We start from the raw sequence: 15159 nt of genomic DNA on the forward strand, positions 1-15159 counted from the left end.
TGACGCTCTGTATTGAATGCTCTATTTTTAATGCAGTGTGTATCCCACTTTTAGCCTGCATACAAATTGCATTGCTTTAACCTATTGTTATTCAAATTATGTATGCTCCTCAGCTAAGTGTATGAAAGATTATAATAGTGCTCCTTGCAGCAGAAGGGATTGTTGCACTTAAGGTGTCTGCCTACGTGTGTGTGTGTGTGTGTGTGTGTGTGTGTGTGTGTGTGTGTGTGTGTGTGTGTGTGTGTGTGTGTGTGTGTGTGTGTGTGTGTGTGTGTGTAATGAAAGTTAATAGGCTATTCGGGGGTCTCACTGTTTTGATGTTGTTTATATACAGTCAGTGATTAATTGGCAGCTCAAATTGTGCTAGGCTTTTCACAGAGAGGCAAACTGCTTGCTTGAAATGTAAAACTGTCCTTGCCGACGAGCTGTGTGTTTATGAAAGATGATGATGTAGATGCATTTTGGTTTTATTTCCAAGTTGATGATTTTGGCACTTGGATAAGATATAAATGAGTTTTTTTTATGGCAGTACTGCGAGGACTCGCATACATCTACTGCACAGTCTATGATTAGTCAAAAATTATTAAAATGAAACAGTTCCCACTTGTCCTTTTGCATGTGACAGCGGGCAGTTGACATGCATGATTCATGTCCTGGAACACTGTTGGTACACACCGTCTCGACCAAACAGCGCTCAAACAAAGAGAAAAAAAAAAAAGAAGCGTTCACATCATAATATGGCATCTGATCTGAAATTGTCCTTGTTCAAATGTCCCCCACCCCCTCCACCACCACCACCAGCTGTTCCCTAGTCGACAGTGCGACCCTCTGTGAACCCCAGAGACAGCTTGGTAGAAATGAGGGCATGCCATGTAAACAGCCTCCCTCTCTCTGTCTCTGTCTTTCTCTTTCCCTCGCTCTGCCTCAGTTTGGAGTTTCTGTCACTGGTCTTCAATTGGGTGCTGTATTTGTGCGCTGCATTTAACCGAACCGGACAGCACCTCATTTGCACAATGCTGGCCGGTCTAGACAAACACATTAACAGCTTATTTTTTTTCTCTATTAGGGAAGTGTAGAAAGTGATCCAGCCCTGTGGCTGGCTGGATGTTTGGCTGGCTGGCTGGCTGCATGTCCACCTCAGTTGTCAGCCAAGACGGTAGCTCCCAGAATGCTCGCCTCTGCCCTTCCATTTCGCTGCTGCTGCCAGGCCCCGATTAGCAAAAGTATATCACCAGAAAAGCAGAAAAGGCCAAGGGTTAAAGGCAGCCGTCATTTTCATAATAGACTCAAATAAATTAAACTCTTGCACATGGCTCATTGTACATCATGGCATTTTCTGTCACAACCAATCATGATCACCTAGACCTTTGACATTTAACCTCATGGCCTAATGCTTTGTTAGAGTACATTCCTCTCCTTAGCACAAGCAGAGTACAGCCATGGCCTGCAGTTGCGTCTTTTTTTAATCTACTGTAAGGGTGTGGATGTGCTGCAGCAGCTGATGCTGCTGCTGGTTGCTAGGCATGTTATTAGGCAGCAGCTATTGATGCAATGTGGCCCCCTGTGCACTCCTAGGAGGAAGATAAGGACAGCAGAAAATAAGACTTGCGTCATTTGAAGGGGGAGCGATAACAAAGCAGGTCTGTCTTTTGGCAAGGTCTATTAACAGCCCTTCAGATATTAGTCAGAGGTCTCACAGTGTTGATTTTTTTAGGATGTGATATTAATGTACACATCTCACTGTTTCATGCAGGACAGTATTCTCTTGTTAGCTGTAGTAGAACTGCCAAGGATTTGCTAGATTACACCCAACTTCGCAAAGTATTCACAATTTTCAATTTTTTTTATATTCAATCATGCACTACAAGACCACCTGATGATATCTGGCACAGACAATTCCACAGACAGAGCAGTGCAATGTGCATTTTCCACTCTGTAAGGATGCACCAAGAACTGGTAAGAACCATGCATTTAGCAAGAAGAGAGCAACCTTACATGATAACGCTGGTGATATTCATTTTCTTTCCTTTTGTCTGCAAATTCAGTGGAAAACAAAAAAACAAAAACTAACAGTGTGTTCATCCATCTAACAAGTACTCCCTGTGTAGCCATGGGTGACATGTTCCTGTTTCAAATGCACCGTCCTGATACTGTAGATATTCACTCGTGCATATTAATCCGCAGCTAAAATTAGTCCCAATTAATGCAGTATATACTCCTGAGTAACATTTGGTAAAACCACAGTTCCCAGCTGTTTTCAGGAATTACTGAGCCCTTTTTGAAAAATACATTTTAAAGATTTACATCTGCATTAAAAGCAAATGGTCTTGGGACAGATTACCACACACGAGTTGGGGAAGTAGGATTACTGTGGTTGTGGTCTTTTCATGGGATTTTGTTGACAGTAAGAAAAGCACAAAATAATGCCAGCCTGATCCTTGAAGGAGGATTGGAACTAGTGATTTTACTACTTCGATCTTGGCTCATAAGGGGGGTCGATCATGCAAAAACAGGGCTGCAGCTATCATCCAAGACTATGAACTGACTCCTGACAGTGGTTGGTGGAAGGGGAATGGTAGAGGGTTTAAAATGATGGAAAACTGCAGCAACATCTAAGATTAAGTGTCAAAAATCTCAAAAACCTCAAGTCACATTTCTTTGCAGAGCTCAATATCACATATAATGTCTTATGGTGCTTTACAGGCAAGCAACAAGGAATAACTCCTCAAACAACCTGAGCACATGAAGAAAAAAAAAAGGAAGAAACCTCAGGAGAGTCCATTCAAAGAGAGATTCTTCCTCCTTGGACAGCAGGGTGTGCAAGCTGCTGTAGGTGGAAAAATGGCTTTTGAAAATGAACAGAAAATCAGAATAGTAACAGAAAGAACACAATACGCAGCAAATGGATTAGAATTGAACAATGCGATCATACAATCTGTAATCTGAAACAAGAAGTCCAATTAAGTAAGTCTAAGGAAAGGCTCCGGTGAAATGAGACCAATAAAATAAGTCCAATCTAACAGATCCACAGATCTAATATCAGGTCTTCAGATTGTTCCATGTCCAACACGGCAGCTGTGGTGCGGTCAGTGGGCAGTTTGGAGTGGCAGCAAGGTAGGTTGAAAGATTGTTGGGAGCCAGCTCTTCCAGACACTCTGGATTGTTTTTCCTTGATGCTGCAGAACATAACAATGTTAGCCTGATAGATCTCAACAGAGATTCATTTAAAAAGGAAAACAAATTCCCATTTCTCTCTCTGTCTCCATTTCAGCATTAGCTCATGTGTACTGTCACCATGCGTGTTCAGGAGTATGTCAGAGTGGGTAAGGAAACAGGCATGTCTAAAAATACATGTCAGAGTGACTGAATGAGTGAGTGAATCACAGATCCGTAGACGGGCCTTTGTATCGCCGTGTTTCAAATTCAAAACTCTGAGCGATGCACTCAGTTATCAAAGGTGAAAACTAATCTTAGCACTGAAATTTCCTCCTCCTCCAACGCCCCGATGCTTTGCCTTTGCCTTACAAATGGCCCTAACGAAATGCAAACATGTAAATTGCCGGTGGAGGAGATGGAGCGTCCGCTTAGGTCTCAATGGCACAGATAGCACAACTGTCAGATGGTAAAATGGAACTGGGCTGAGATCACGGCAAGCAATCTGTAATCAAAAATGGAGGAAATTGCATCGATGGGGGATGGAGGGTTGGGGAAAGAGGCTGAGGGAGAGATCTGAGTCAGGCATACAGTAGCTTCCTGGGCTGAAGAGGTAATGACTTACCTATCTGTTCTTCTCTCTCCATCTGTCTCCACAGTTTTTGTCTATATAATCACTCTTCATATCCTTATCTCCCCTATCAATGCTTTCCGTTGTTGCCACTGCTACGTACAAGCTGTTTTCTGTTAGATGCACTACATAACATATTCTTCATGCATTTAGTCTTTGCACGGTTGGCTGCATTCATTCAGAGCATCCCTCACCCCTCCCGTTCCCTTTCAGCAAGTCTCTCTCAGGGGGCTAGATGCTGCCACAGTTAGAGAACATGGCAGCAACAGTCCAGCACTGGTTACACTTCCTGACAGCACTTCAAACAGCATCTCTACAAAGCATTCGTTTTTTTTTTTAAAGTGTTTGTTTTTGCTTTTCAGGGAGGTGGTGGCAAGACCCCTCACTGGCAAACATGCATTTTATTCCAAAGAGATGTGGTAACAGTGCGGCTTCTGTTGCGATACAAATAGAGCCATTAAATGCCCAACATTACACAGTTGCTTTTTATGTAGTCTGCCAGCACTAGAAGGGCTGTTAGAGGTTTGTAGTGGAGACAGAGAGAGAGCCTCTGAAAATGGTGGACAGCAACAGATGTGTGTGTGAGAGAGAGCTCTGTAAATGCACCAGCGTGGTGCTGTTAAGCACCACACAGACAAACCTAAGCTTATTTACCTGCTGAGACCTCCATTGCCAGAGTGCAATGCATTCTGCTAGAGGCTGTTTGCATTGTGTTGCATGCAGAGGATGGGTTTACAGTGCATCCTCTCTGCCGCGCCGTCCTTAAGTGTTAACAGAGCAGAACCTGTGGAGCACTGGCCTATTGTCATTCATTGTTACCGGACAAAAATGGCACGTTTTGGTACAACGTATCGACCTGCATGGGAACGAGGTGCGGACCGGTGTAATGTATGCTCCCACTCTGCGTGCTGAACAGCATGCCATCTCAGGGAGCTGAGAACAGAGCGTGAGCAGTGTGTGTAAGAGGGCCAAGGTGTTACAGGCATGTTACTGGCACTGTGTGTGTGTGTGTGTGTGTGTGTGTGTGTGTGTGTGTGTGTGTGTGTGTGTGTGTGTGTGTGTGTGTGTGTGTGTGTGTGTGTGTTTCTCTTGTGTGTGCTTCTGTGTTCATGCCTGTGACTATGAGTGTGCGTGTATGTGCACACTTGAGAGCACACACAGAGCACCATCCATTGAACATTCTGTAGTGTGTAGTGATTGGAAGAGATGAGTCACCCCGCTTAGACAACACCTAGTAACCATTGCTCTCTATGCCTCTGCACACATACATGTACAAAGACGGTGAGAGGCATGATGTTGGCAAGGGTTTCAGGTTTGTTCATATATTCACTCTAAAACAACAAAAATAGACTCATTCCAGCCGATTCCTCCTCTCAGATTTATTTCTATTGATTCACGTTTCCAGACTGAGAAGATGGAAGGTTTTGCCATCTTGTTTGGGGTAAAAATCTCAGCTTGAATCAAGGGTTGGGTTCTTGTGACTGCTGTGTAGTACTGTGGTTTATAACCAAATGCCTGCAAAACTGATGGCATTCCCATCAACATCAGCTGTGTTGAATGCTTATTAGCAACTGTCAGCATACTAAGATGATGAACTGAGGTGGTGATCATGGTAACCACTGTGTCGTCTTAGCATGTTGGCACTGTCGTACTGAACATCATAGATATGGAAGTTAGCATTTTGCTCAAAGCACTTCTCTGCAGCCTCACACACTCGTGGCTGTATACTCAGTCGTTATTATTCAAAAAATCATTTATATGTTCCAACTGATGTCGATCAGTCTGAAAAATGAATGTTACAACCTTCATGAAGGGACCATTGTATTAGACATTAGTTTCAGCTGGGTGTACCTAATAAACTGGCTACTGACTGCATATTCGATAAGCAGTGTGAAAGCATTTGGATTCAGTCTCAGCTTCAGATCTACTAAAAGGCTATTGAGGCCTTCCTCTACATTAAACATATCAGTGAAGAGAAAGTTGGTGCTCCTCCATAAACACCAGTCAGCTTGTGGTCAGACTGGGTAGCTCCCAGTCGCGAGTGTGTTTACTTGCATGAGAGTGAAAGGAGGCATCTTGCTCAGTAAATCTGTCCTGGATATATAGACAATTCCAGCGTCTCCACCCTGTTATTAACAGTTGTCTTCTCCCTGATTTCACATTTGTTTCTATTGATTCATTCTGCAGACTTGAGTATTCACGTCTCTTTCTTTGGGGGGGGGGGGGGGGGGGGGGGGGGTATGCCTACAGTGAATTATGAGCTTGTACTTTGTTTGCAAGGTTGAGCCGTGCACAAGGCTCATTTATTTGATAGTCACACTTTAAATATCTCCACGGAACAGCGATTACAATAACTTCTGTATAGGAATTTGAATAGCCTAAAGCTAAATACAACACTTCTAATCAGAGGCTCCACAGAAATTAATGCTAATGAAACAATGCCCCCTTGATGTTTGAGGAGATAGATACAGCACGGCTGATATGTCTGAGCCTCAAATGACAGTGCTCATCTAGAGGGGCTTCATCTTTTATGCCGAGCGAGGTTCCTCATCAGTTCATAATGTTTGTTGATTTGATGGATGTGTACTTGATTCTGTGTGATCTGATTACTCATTTTGCGATGAGTCTTGTTTGCCTCCGCTGTTAAACATTCGCCGGGCGAGGTGCTGATTATGAGCATGACCGTATCTCAAAGCTACGAGCTGAGTGACAGCCACAAGGTACGGCTGAAGCATTGATGACCCGCGTTAATGGTGCATGACCATTTTTCTGACTGTTGTCAAGTCCAGAGGTTATTCTGTCGTGCCGCTGTCCTGTCTCTCTCTGTTATCCGGTGGTGTACGGGCAAGCTGGAGTGGGTTTGATTTGCACACTCACTCCAGTTCTGTTCCAGCGTTCGCGCGGCCACTCAAGGATGATGAAATACAGTGCTGGATGGGAGCTGGGAGCCCGCAGGCTGTTCACTAGAGGATTTTAATTTTGTTTTTCTCTCAGTCCCTTTCTCTTCCCTCTCTCCCACAATGTTTGTGCATTCTTGCGTGCACCAATGTGATTACAACAGGGAAAGGAGCACATTTGCAAGGACATATGTCACAGATTGTCTTACAGATTCTGCGGTTTCAACAGCATCAATTAAAAGCAAAATGCATTAAATTCACAAGAGTCTGGGAATTATTTGCCTGTAAGTTCTATAGGTTGTGCAGCTCATCGTCACGGCTAAACGCCAGCCTAAAACAAGACACTGAGCCTGTAAGTCCTCTCAGATCAACGGAGTATTTGTCCCATTTTATTTTGCAGGCCTGATAACCTTGCACCCACTGTGCCTGTGCGCTGAGATTATGGATCAAGTTTAATTGACTCTGGTAATCTGATTTTGGCATGGGGAGGGAGGATCCTGGATTAAAGTTGTAACTACAACACAAACAGGAGATCAGGGGCCTGTTTAGCTGCTGAGGCTAGGGGACAATGGAGGCATGTTTAGACATAACATGCCACTGCTAATCCAGAATAGGCTAAGATAAAATGCCCTATATGGTAATACTGTTGCATCTCTGTAATGAATTGCGCTGTCAGAGAGCCGGTCACATTGTCCTGCTGCACAGACACAGTAATAAAGTAACCACAGTGCTGTGATGTAATACAATAGCAGTAATGACAATAACTGGAGTGGAGGAATCACATTTGAAGCTGGTTGCTCCTGTCCCTACCTCACTTTCTGCTATTGGCTTCTGCAGGAAGAGTACAACAGGGAAGAGTAGTTTAGAGCATGCTGCGAGCTACGCCAATGGCCTATCAGTCATCATGACAGCCAGACCAACAAGGGAATTGCAACTTTACAGTCTGTATCTGTTGCACAGCACAGAGAGATCTATACATAACTTGAATATACAAGATAGGAGTCAATGTAAAACTCAAACATAGCAGCAACCGTCAATACACATATACAAGAAAATCTGCGTAGGCTGAAAGAGAATGATTAGGAAGTGTATAATGAGAAGAGTGCTGGAAAGCTGTAGCATTTGAGTCAGTGTTCTGTATAAGTATTGTGCATTCATCCCACTCCAGCCTTCTCTTCTGAATGTGCTGCAGCAGTTTGGCCCACATCACCCCAGGAGCATAAACACTGCATCTAGGAACCATATGAACAATGTGTTCAGGGCACCCTGTCGTCCGCCTCCCCGTTTTTCTTTGGGCCCATCCATCTGCTGAAAGGGACAGTCTCCCTTCATCCTTCTTCTTTTTTCCTCTCTATTCTCCCCCAGCTCTGCCTTCTGTAAGGTCTTTTTTTTAACCTTTATTTGTCCAGAGGAGGGTTCTGCTGAGCATGCATGCTCTATTCCAGCTTTGCCCTTCTTCGCTTTCATTCTATGCCGCTGCATATGCTGCCCCATAAAACAGCAGTTCCTCTACTGTTGGCCTCTGAGCAGCTGCTCGGCACCTTGCACAAAGGTACCTCTGTAGTAGTTGTTGAAGCAGGGTTGTTAGTCATTCACTTTCAGGCAGCCTGGCTCTCCCAGCCAGCCAGCTTCTTCTCAGACCTTTAGGCTACTGCTGTCCTTCTTTGTCTGGTCTGGTCCACCAGCACTTCTGTTTGAAATGTTTGTTAGCCTCATGAAATTGGCTTGCATAGATTTTGTGGTGCTCCTGTAGGCTGCAACCAATGATTACTTTTTTTTTGTCTTTGATAAATTGATTTTGTTATGTATTATTATTATATTATTATATTTTTGTGTGTATAAAATGCCAGGAAGTGGTGGGAAATGACTGTCGAAGCCTAAAGTGGCATCTTCTCTTTGCTTGTTTAGTCTGATCAACACAAAGGCATTCAATTTATAGTAATACAAAATAGAGAAACGGAGCAAATACTCAAGTTGGAGAAGCTGGCACCTGGTAATGATGATTTTGCTTGAGAAGTGACTTAAATTCTAAGCATATAGAGTAGATGCAGATTGATTTGATGTCCATCGACTAGTCGATAAATTGTTTCAGCTGTGTATTTGTCTGCTCCAGGTGTTGATGGAGGTTAACATGTTACATTTCTGTCACATCACTAATAGCTCGATTGTTTTGCCTGTTTATAGGTGCAAAAAAGTATCTTTTAAAAAATCCTCCCTGAATCCTGCCAGGAGGTAAATTTGGAAATACTTGAGCTCACCGAAAATAGCACGTATTGAGTCATCACTGAATGTGTTAATATCTCTTACAGCAGTAAATCCAGACCTCAGCAGGTCCCGTGTGTAAATGTCCTGTCCTACTGTTCAGATATGATATATATATCGACAGCCCAGCTTGGACGGTGATGTTAGCCTGGGAACAGTGCATTCTGCTGTGAGCAGGGCTCAACGCACTCAAAATGTGTTTCAAGTATGTCCTAAATTAAGCATCACTTAAAACACTCTCACAATGCAGTGTTTGAGAGAAATGGAAGAGCTACTTGAAAGTGCAAAAAGTGAAAAGATAAAGAAATTCTTAAAAATGCAGTTTCTGTTTTTTTCAAAGTTGCAGTTCATTTGACATTTGTCTGCCCAGCTTTTGTGGCCACTGTATTGATTTCATGCATAGTGAAAGCCAGTATACAGCTTTGTAGTTATAAGGCACAGGTATGGTTTTGTGAGTAAACACTTCCGAGATGCATGACGTCTTATGGATTTGGAGAAAAGCAGCTCGGTGCTCAGCTGTGGGCTGCTAAGAAATGGTTAAAGACTCCGGAGGCAAGAGGCTGACACTCTCAGTCAACGTTATAAGCCCGGTGATGATGATAATATGGTCCATGGGAATGTTTCACTTCCTCCCTCGCACCTAAAACCGTTTAAGCGCATCCGTCACTAGCCACGAGCTGCTCAATATGTCTGAGCACGATTTTATTTTCACTGATGCATTAACTGATTCCCATGGACACGTTTTCTCTTTGACCTTTAGTTAAGTTTGTTTGTGTGAGGCTATTTTTCCTGATCTAAACTCCTGTGAAGAGTTATTCGCTCTTTAATTATATAAATCAGCTTACTGACTTAAAAGCTTCATTTCAGATGGAGTTTGAGCTGAAGCTTCAGGCCATGATTTTTTTTAATTTTTTTTTTCAAGCAACATCAATTCATTGAGCTGTAATTAACACCAGTTTTCATTGTCCTTCCGTGACATCGCTCCGAGGACAAATGCAAGTTTAATCATTCCATGTAAATCTCTAACTACCAAATTATGTGAAGCTGTTTTTGGAATTTTTGGAATATGTTTGTCATATGTTTTCCTCTCTCGCTGCTTTCTTTCTTTCCTCCTCTATCTGTCTGTGTGCTCCCGCACTCTCAAACGATGGAGCATTTTATTGCTCAGGTCTAATTACACTCCTCTCTCCAGCTCTTCCCCCATCCCTCCCTCGTGTCATTTTTTTGATTTTCTGACCAGGCTAGAAGCTGCAAAATCATAAATGTCTGTATTTTTGAAGATCGATGATCCCGTAGATTTTTCTTCAACTCCTTTTCAAAGTTGGCAGGAGTGGCTCTTTAGAGATATCATGGTTAGAACATTAAAACTGGTCTAATCAATATTTTTATATTATCAATGGATCAAATGGTTACATGTATGTAAAAGGTTATCACCCAAAGGTTACAGCTCTACAAAAACTCTGGTAAGCCCACTGTACACTACTGTTAGCACCAAACAACAGACACACAAAGTTAGCAGCTGGGTAGTGAAGAAAGTGGAGCTTTTAACAGCTAAAGAGGGAGACATTTCTCTCAGGAGTTGGTGGAGATCAAAACAGAACTGAAAGGAAAGTAAACATTCATCAAGTGGACACACTTCCAAATCAGTGTTGTAAAGATAATTTTGACATTTACATGGATTAAATTATGTCCCACAACAAAAATCTACTCAGATTTGGGAGGATCTGCATTCTGATGTCAGTGCAGCATCAAGATGGCCAACAGGCTGACAAGGCAGACTCAATTTCTGTGTACATAGGTGTGAGACCAAATGTACAAATTATAGGCAACATGAAAAGTATATTGTATGTGTGTGTTATTCAGTCTGATTTGCCTAATTTTCCAAGCTTTAGAAACAGAATTAGCTCATCCTTTGACTCAGGCCAACAGTCTCATTTTCATCACACCAAAAGAAATCAAGATTTTGTGTCACACAGTCTCACAAAGGTGCAAACAGGTTATCATGTACAGTAGACCATCATCTCCCAGATCACACATCAAATACACTCTACCGTCTTCACTCAGGCCGAGATGGTCATGGAGCTGTCCAAAGAGTGTTTTTAGGGGGTCCGTGTGGAAAACACCTTCACCAGCTGACTTTTTTTTTTTTTTTTTAACATTTTGACATTTTTGACATTTTTTGACAATTTTTTCTTTGACATTGCAGCGGACTATTTTCAACCACAACCCTGAAAAATCTTGTGAACTAGTTCGGAGGGCATGCTGTCATTTGCAGATTATGTTAGAGCAAATAAACATACTGTTAAATTTACAGCTGAGTACTGCTCCTACTGTAGGTGTGAATGTGAGACTAAATGGATAACGTGCCCAAGGTGTACTCTGGGAGCTGGAAAAAGGCTTCAGCCTACCATGACCCTGTCCAGGGCAACTGGGTACATATGATGGATGGATGGATGGATGGATGGATGGATGGATGGATGGATGGATGGATGGATGGATGGATGGATGGAGAGCAGGCTTTAGTGTATGAGAAGTGATGTATTTCATGTTCAAGCAAACATTCAGAACAACCTCTGCAAATTCTGAATCTGTGGCAATCAGCTATCCAAGGAAGTACAGAGGGTAATGACTGCTTGTACCTCCAAAAAGCCCAACTCTTTCACCTCCCATTTCCATTTTCCTCCTTAAATACACAGGAAAGGCTTTGTTAGACTCAGCGATGTGGGTTGGCCTTAGCGTCGCTACACTCTCCTGTGCGACATCCCCCCAGCGTCCTGTTCCGCAAACCTTTTATTCTGTCGTAGGCCACTATTTTACAACTGTACTCCTAACTGCCCAGCTGAAGGTTACGACCTCTCGCAGGGCCCGGCTGGCTCATCGGCCTTTGGATAAACATGGAATGGAGAGAATATCCCACTTGGCTACTCACCGAGACAATGATGGAGTCAGACAGCGTGTATGCGGATCACTCTCGTAGACACAAACTCACACTGAGCTGGCGGGGGTATGGAGATAAGGTGTGCTTTATTTAGCAGCGTCAACACAATGGAGCCTAAATCGTGACATCACTGTTGGCTCCACACAGAGCGAGAGCGGCGGAGTGCATGTGGGAAGGGTGTAATGGGAGTTTACACTAGCTTGTTTTGTCTCTTAATACAACAGATCTAAAGCTTCCAGAGACAACGATAAATTATGTAGTAAAAAGTTGAAGCTGTAGCTGTCAAAATATGTGCTGTAAGAGTTGAAGAAGTTTGTCTTGTAGAATAAATTACAAAGCAAATTGACTGTGATGTTGATAAGGGCTTAATGAGTGTCTGTGAACAATGTGTCTTTGAGAGACACAAAAAGCGACTTCACTTTTTGTTGTCATTTTTTTCTTATTGCCTGGCTGCTATCCATTTTTGTTTTGCTTTTTATGTTGGCAGACTATGGAAGATTATACTATTGTTGCACTCAGTCGCTCTGGCTAAGAGTGTCAGCTAAACGCCTGAAATGCAAAAATGTAAATGCAGGGGGAAGAATATTCACTCGACAGGGTTGTTACTCTTTTATGCTGATTTGGACAGTGTTCTAACTCGAGACATTTCCTTGACACTCATTTGTATTTTGCTTGCATATCTCGTCAGTGCAGTATACTGTGCCTATGCATATGGAGAGCTCATCAGCTTTGTCTTGGGGTGGATTGTCGGAAATGCTGTCATTGTGCAGGCCGAGGTCTTGCTCACTGATTATTTTCATGATACTGTATTCATGATGACTTTTGCCTGATCCCCACTTTCTCTCTATTTTATGCCTTAGGATCTGAAGAAGGTGCTGTCTTTCCCCCCATACCCTGTGGAGTTTTTGCACCCGGTCGTGTATGCCTGCACAGCGGTCATGTTGCTCTGCCTCTTCGCCTCCATCATCACGTACATAGTGCACCACAGGTAAGAAGAGACGCACCACTTCAATTCCGTTGAAGTGTACATTTAAATCTGAAGCCTCTGCTGCCTGTCGCGCCCTAATTTCAAATCACAGCCATCAACTTCATTTCCACATCTGGACAGTTGGGCAGATGCTTATGTAATCTCTTCATTTCTTGCCCTTTCTCCTTCCTGGTTTACAGTTTGCTTTTGAGTCCTCTGTCATAGATCCTGGGCTGACGGTGGTGTGAGTCAGACACTTTAGGCTGGCGTAAAGCACTGCAGCCTGTCTGACTAAGAGGATTTAAAACACACACAGATGTGTGTCCATGTGTGTGTGTGTTTCAGATAGTTGTAGGAGAAAAGTATGCTTCTAATGGATTTCGAAGTGGTGCTCTGGGCACCTTTCTTCCTTGTATTCCATGTGGAGATAAGGACAGTGGCTTGACTCTGTGGCATCTGTCTGCTCCTCTAATGTTCCTCTGCAGTGGATGCTGTTATTTAAGCAGGGGGGAAGCTGCCATATCATCTCAGCACGCCAATTCATCATCTGTTGTTCTTGTAGAGCATGAGTCACTTTGTCATGTCTGTGGCATTAATGTGATATTATTGTAATAGCTCTCCATCCATTTTAATATAAACGTAAAAGTCTCAAATGTCTCATGTTGAAAATAATGTTGTTTTGTTATTAGAATGACACTCTTTACTGATATTTCCTCAGACAGATATTTCTTTTTAATTCATGTCCTGACTGTGACTAAAGCAGAACATATGAAACTGTGAATGCGCTGCAGCTTTCGCAGATTGCATCCATCTGTGTCACCTGGGACAGAGACAGGGTGCGTCCTTCTGCAGTCAGACAGTGATGACAGCATCTGGGGCTCCAAACAGCAGCATCACTTTCTGACGTCTAGCACTGCAGCACCGACTGAAGAAAAAATTGGAAATTGCAATACAGACAAGGAGCAGTTTCAGAAATGCTGCAGAATGAGATATTTGATTCAAGTGAAATGTAAACAAACAGCAGTGGATATTCTGCTGTGCTGTGCAGAATTAGTGGCCTAAAAATCAAGTTGTAAGTAATTTTTTAATTGTATCTAATATTACAAGTGAAACACAATGCAAAAAATATACACAGCCATTAGGATTAAACACATGTTTGTTAGGTAAAAATCCCCAACTGGAGGAAATGATAGTAATGCACCACTGCCTGCATGAAGGAAAAAAAACAAACAAACATCTTCCTTTTTTAAATTCATCTTCAGATAAACATTATAGGTGCTAAACTGTAGTGGTTGTAAAATAACACAGTTCTGAGCTGATAAGTATATAAAAAGACTGTTTCAACAGGTATTGTACTCGACTTTCAAGCATATTTCACAACTTAATCAAATCAAGTCAAGGAATTAGGAGAAAATAAAATCGTTACGTGTGTAATAATGCAATGATGCCCTCTTATAGTTTTGCTAAATGTGTACTTTGAGAGCAGACATAGTGAGTACATGTACGTGCACATTAGTATCCCTGGTTTTGTTCATATTTGAAGTGTGAAGCGTGAGAAACCTGGTTATTCATATCCAGTATCCAGGTTCGCGATTGTCTGCCTGCAGGTGCGTCTTCATTCCTGAGCAGCTCTGTCAGTTATTGCTTTACAGACTTCAGTTCCCTCGGCTGGTGCAAATTGTTTGGTTGTCTCAACCTGCATTGAACACAGTGCTGGATTTAGCTTCTTCACCACATCACCGGTAATGAAAAGTGAGAGCGCCAATACCATTTATGATCTGCATTACTGAAGTCAGACTTTCCTTTTATTTCAGTGTGTTGATCATCATTACATCATGTGCCTTCATTTTTTTGACTGAATTTCTCACTACTTAGTTGATGACGCACCTGTGAGCCTGGCAGAGAATGATCAGAAATCTGGAGAAGGTGTTTACACATAACAGCATCCCAGTTTGCATGTGGTTCGTCAAACTGGGACGAGGTTTGAAGAACCTTATCCCAAGGCAGATTCCTGAAACCAGGATGAATAATATGCTTTTCTGGGGAAAGCATAACCAAGATATTCTAACAATCTGATTGCAACCAGGATATTTATGCTCACGTAAATGCACTCCTTCATCACAAAGTGCTATTCAGAGCAAAAAGACATTAATTCCAGTCCAAACTAGAGTGAGAGCAAGCCCATATTTAAGATATGAAGCCAGAGCTTTTGTCTGTCACACACAGGGGACGGTTAGAGGGTTTTCTTTCAAGTGTGCTCACATTAACAAACTCCCAACACCTCCTCGTCCTCCACACCTCCCTCTAGGCA

The 15159-nt window shown here is 42.6% G+C and overlaps 1 protein-coding gene across 1 annotated transcript in view; it reads left to right on the plus strand.

The window, feature by feature from the left end:
• Window positions 1–15159, plus strand: part of LOC139341535 (adhesion G protein-coupled receptor A3) — a 154071-nt gene that overhangs the window by 110554 nt on the left and 28358 nt on the right. Inside the window, exon 15 of the mRNA XM_070978090.1 lies at window positions 12742–12869. Within this exon, the coding sequence (XP_070834191.1) occupies window positions 12742–12869 (128 nt within the window). The remainder of the gene's footprint in view (window positions 1–12741; window positions 12870–15159) is intronic.

The sequence above is a fragment of the Chaetodon trifascialis genome, chromosome 13, assembly GCF_039877785.1.
Source record: "Chaetodon trifascialis isolate fChaTrf1 chromosome 13, fChaTrf1.hap1, whole genome shotgun sequence".
Lineage (NCBI taxonomy): Eukaryota > Metazoa > Chordata > Actinopteri > Chaetodontiformes > Chaetodontidae > Chaetodon > Chaetodon trifascialis.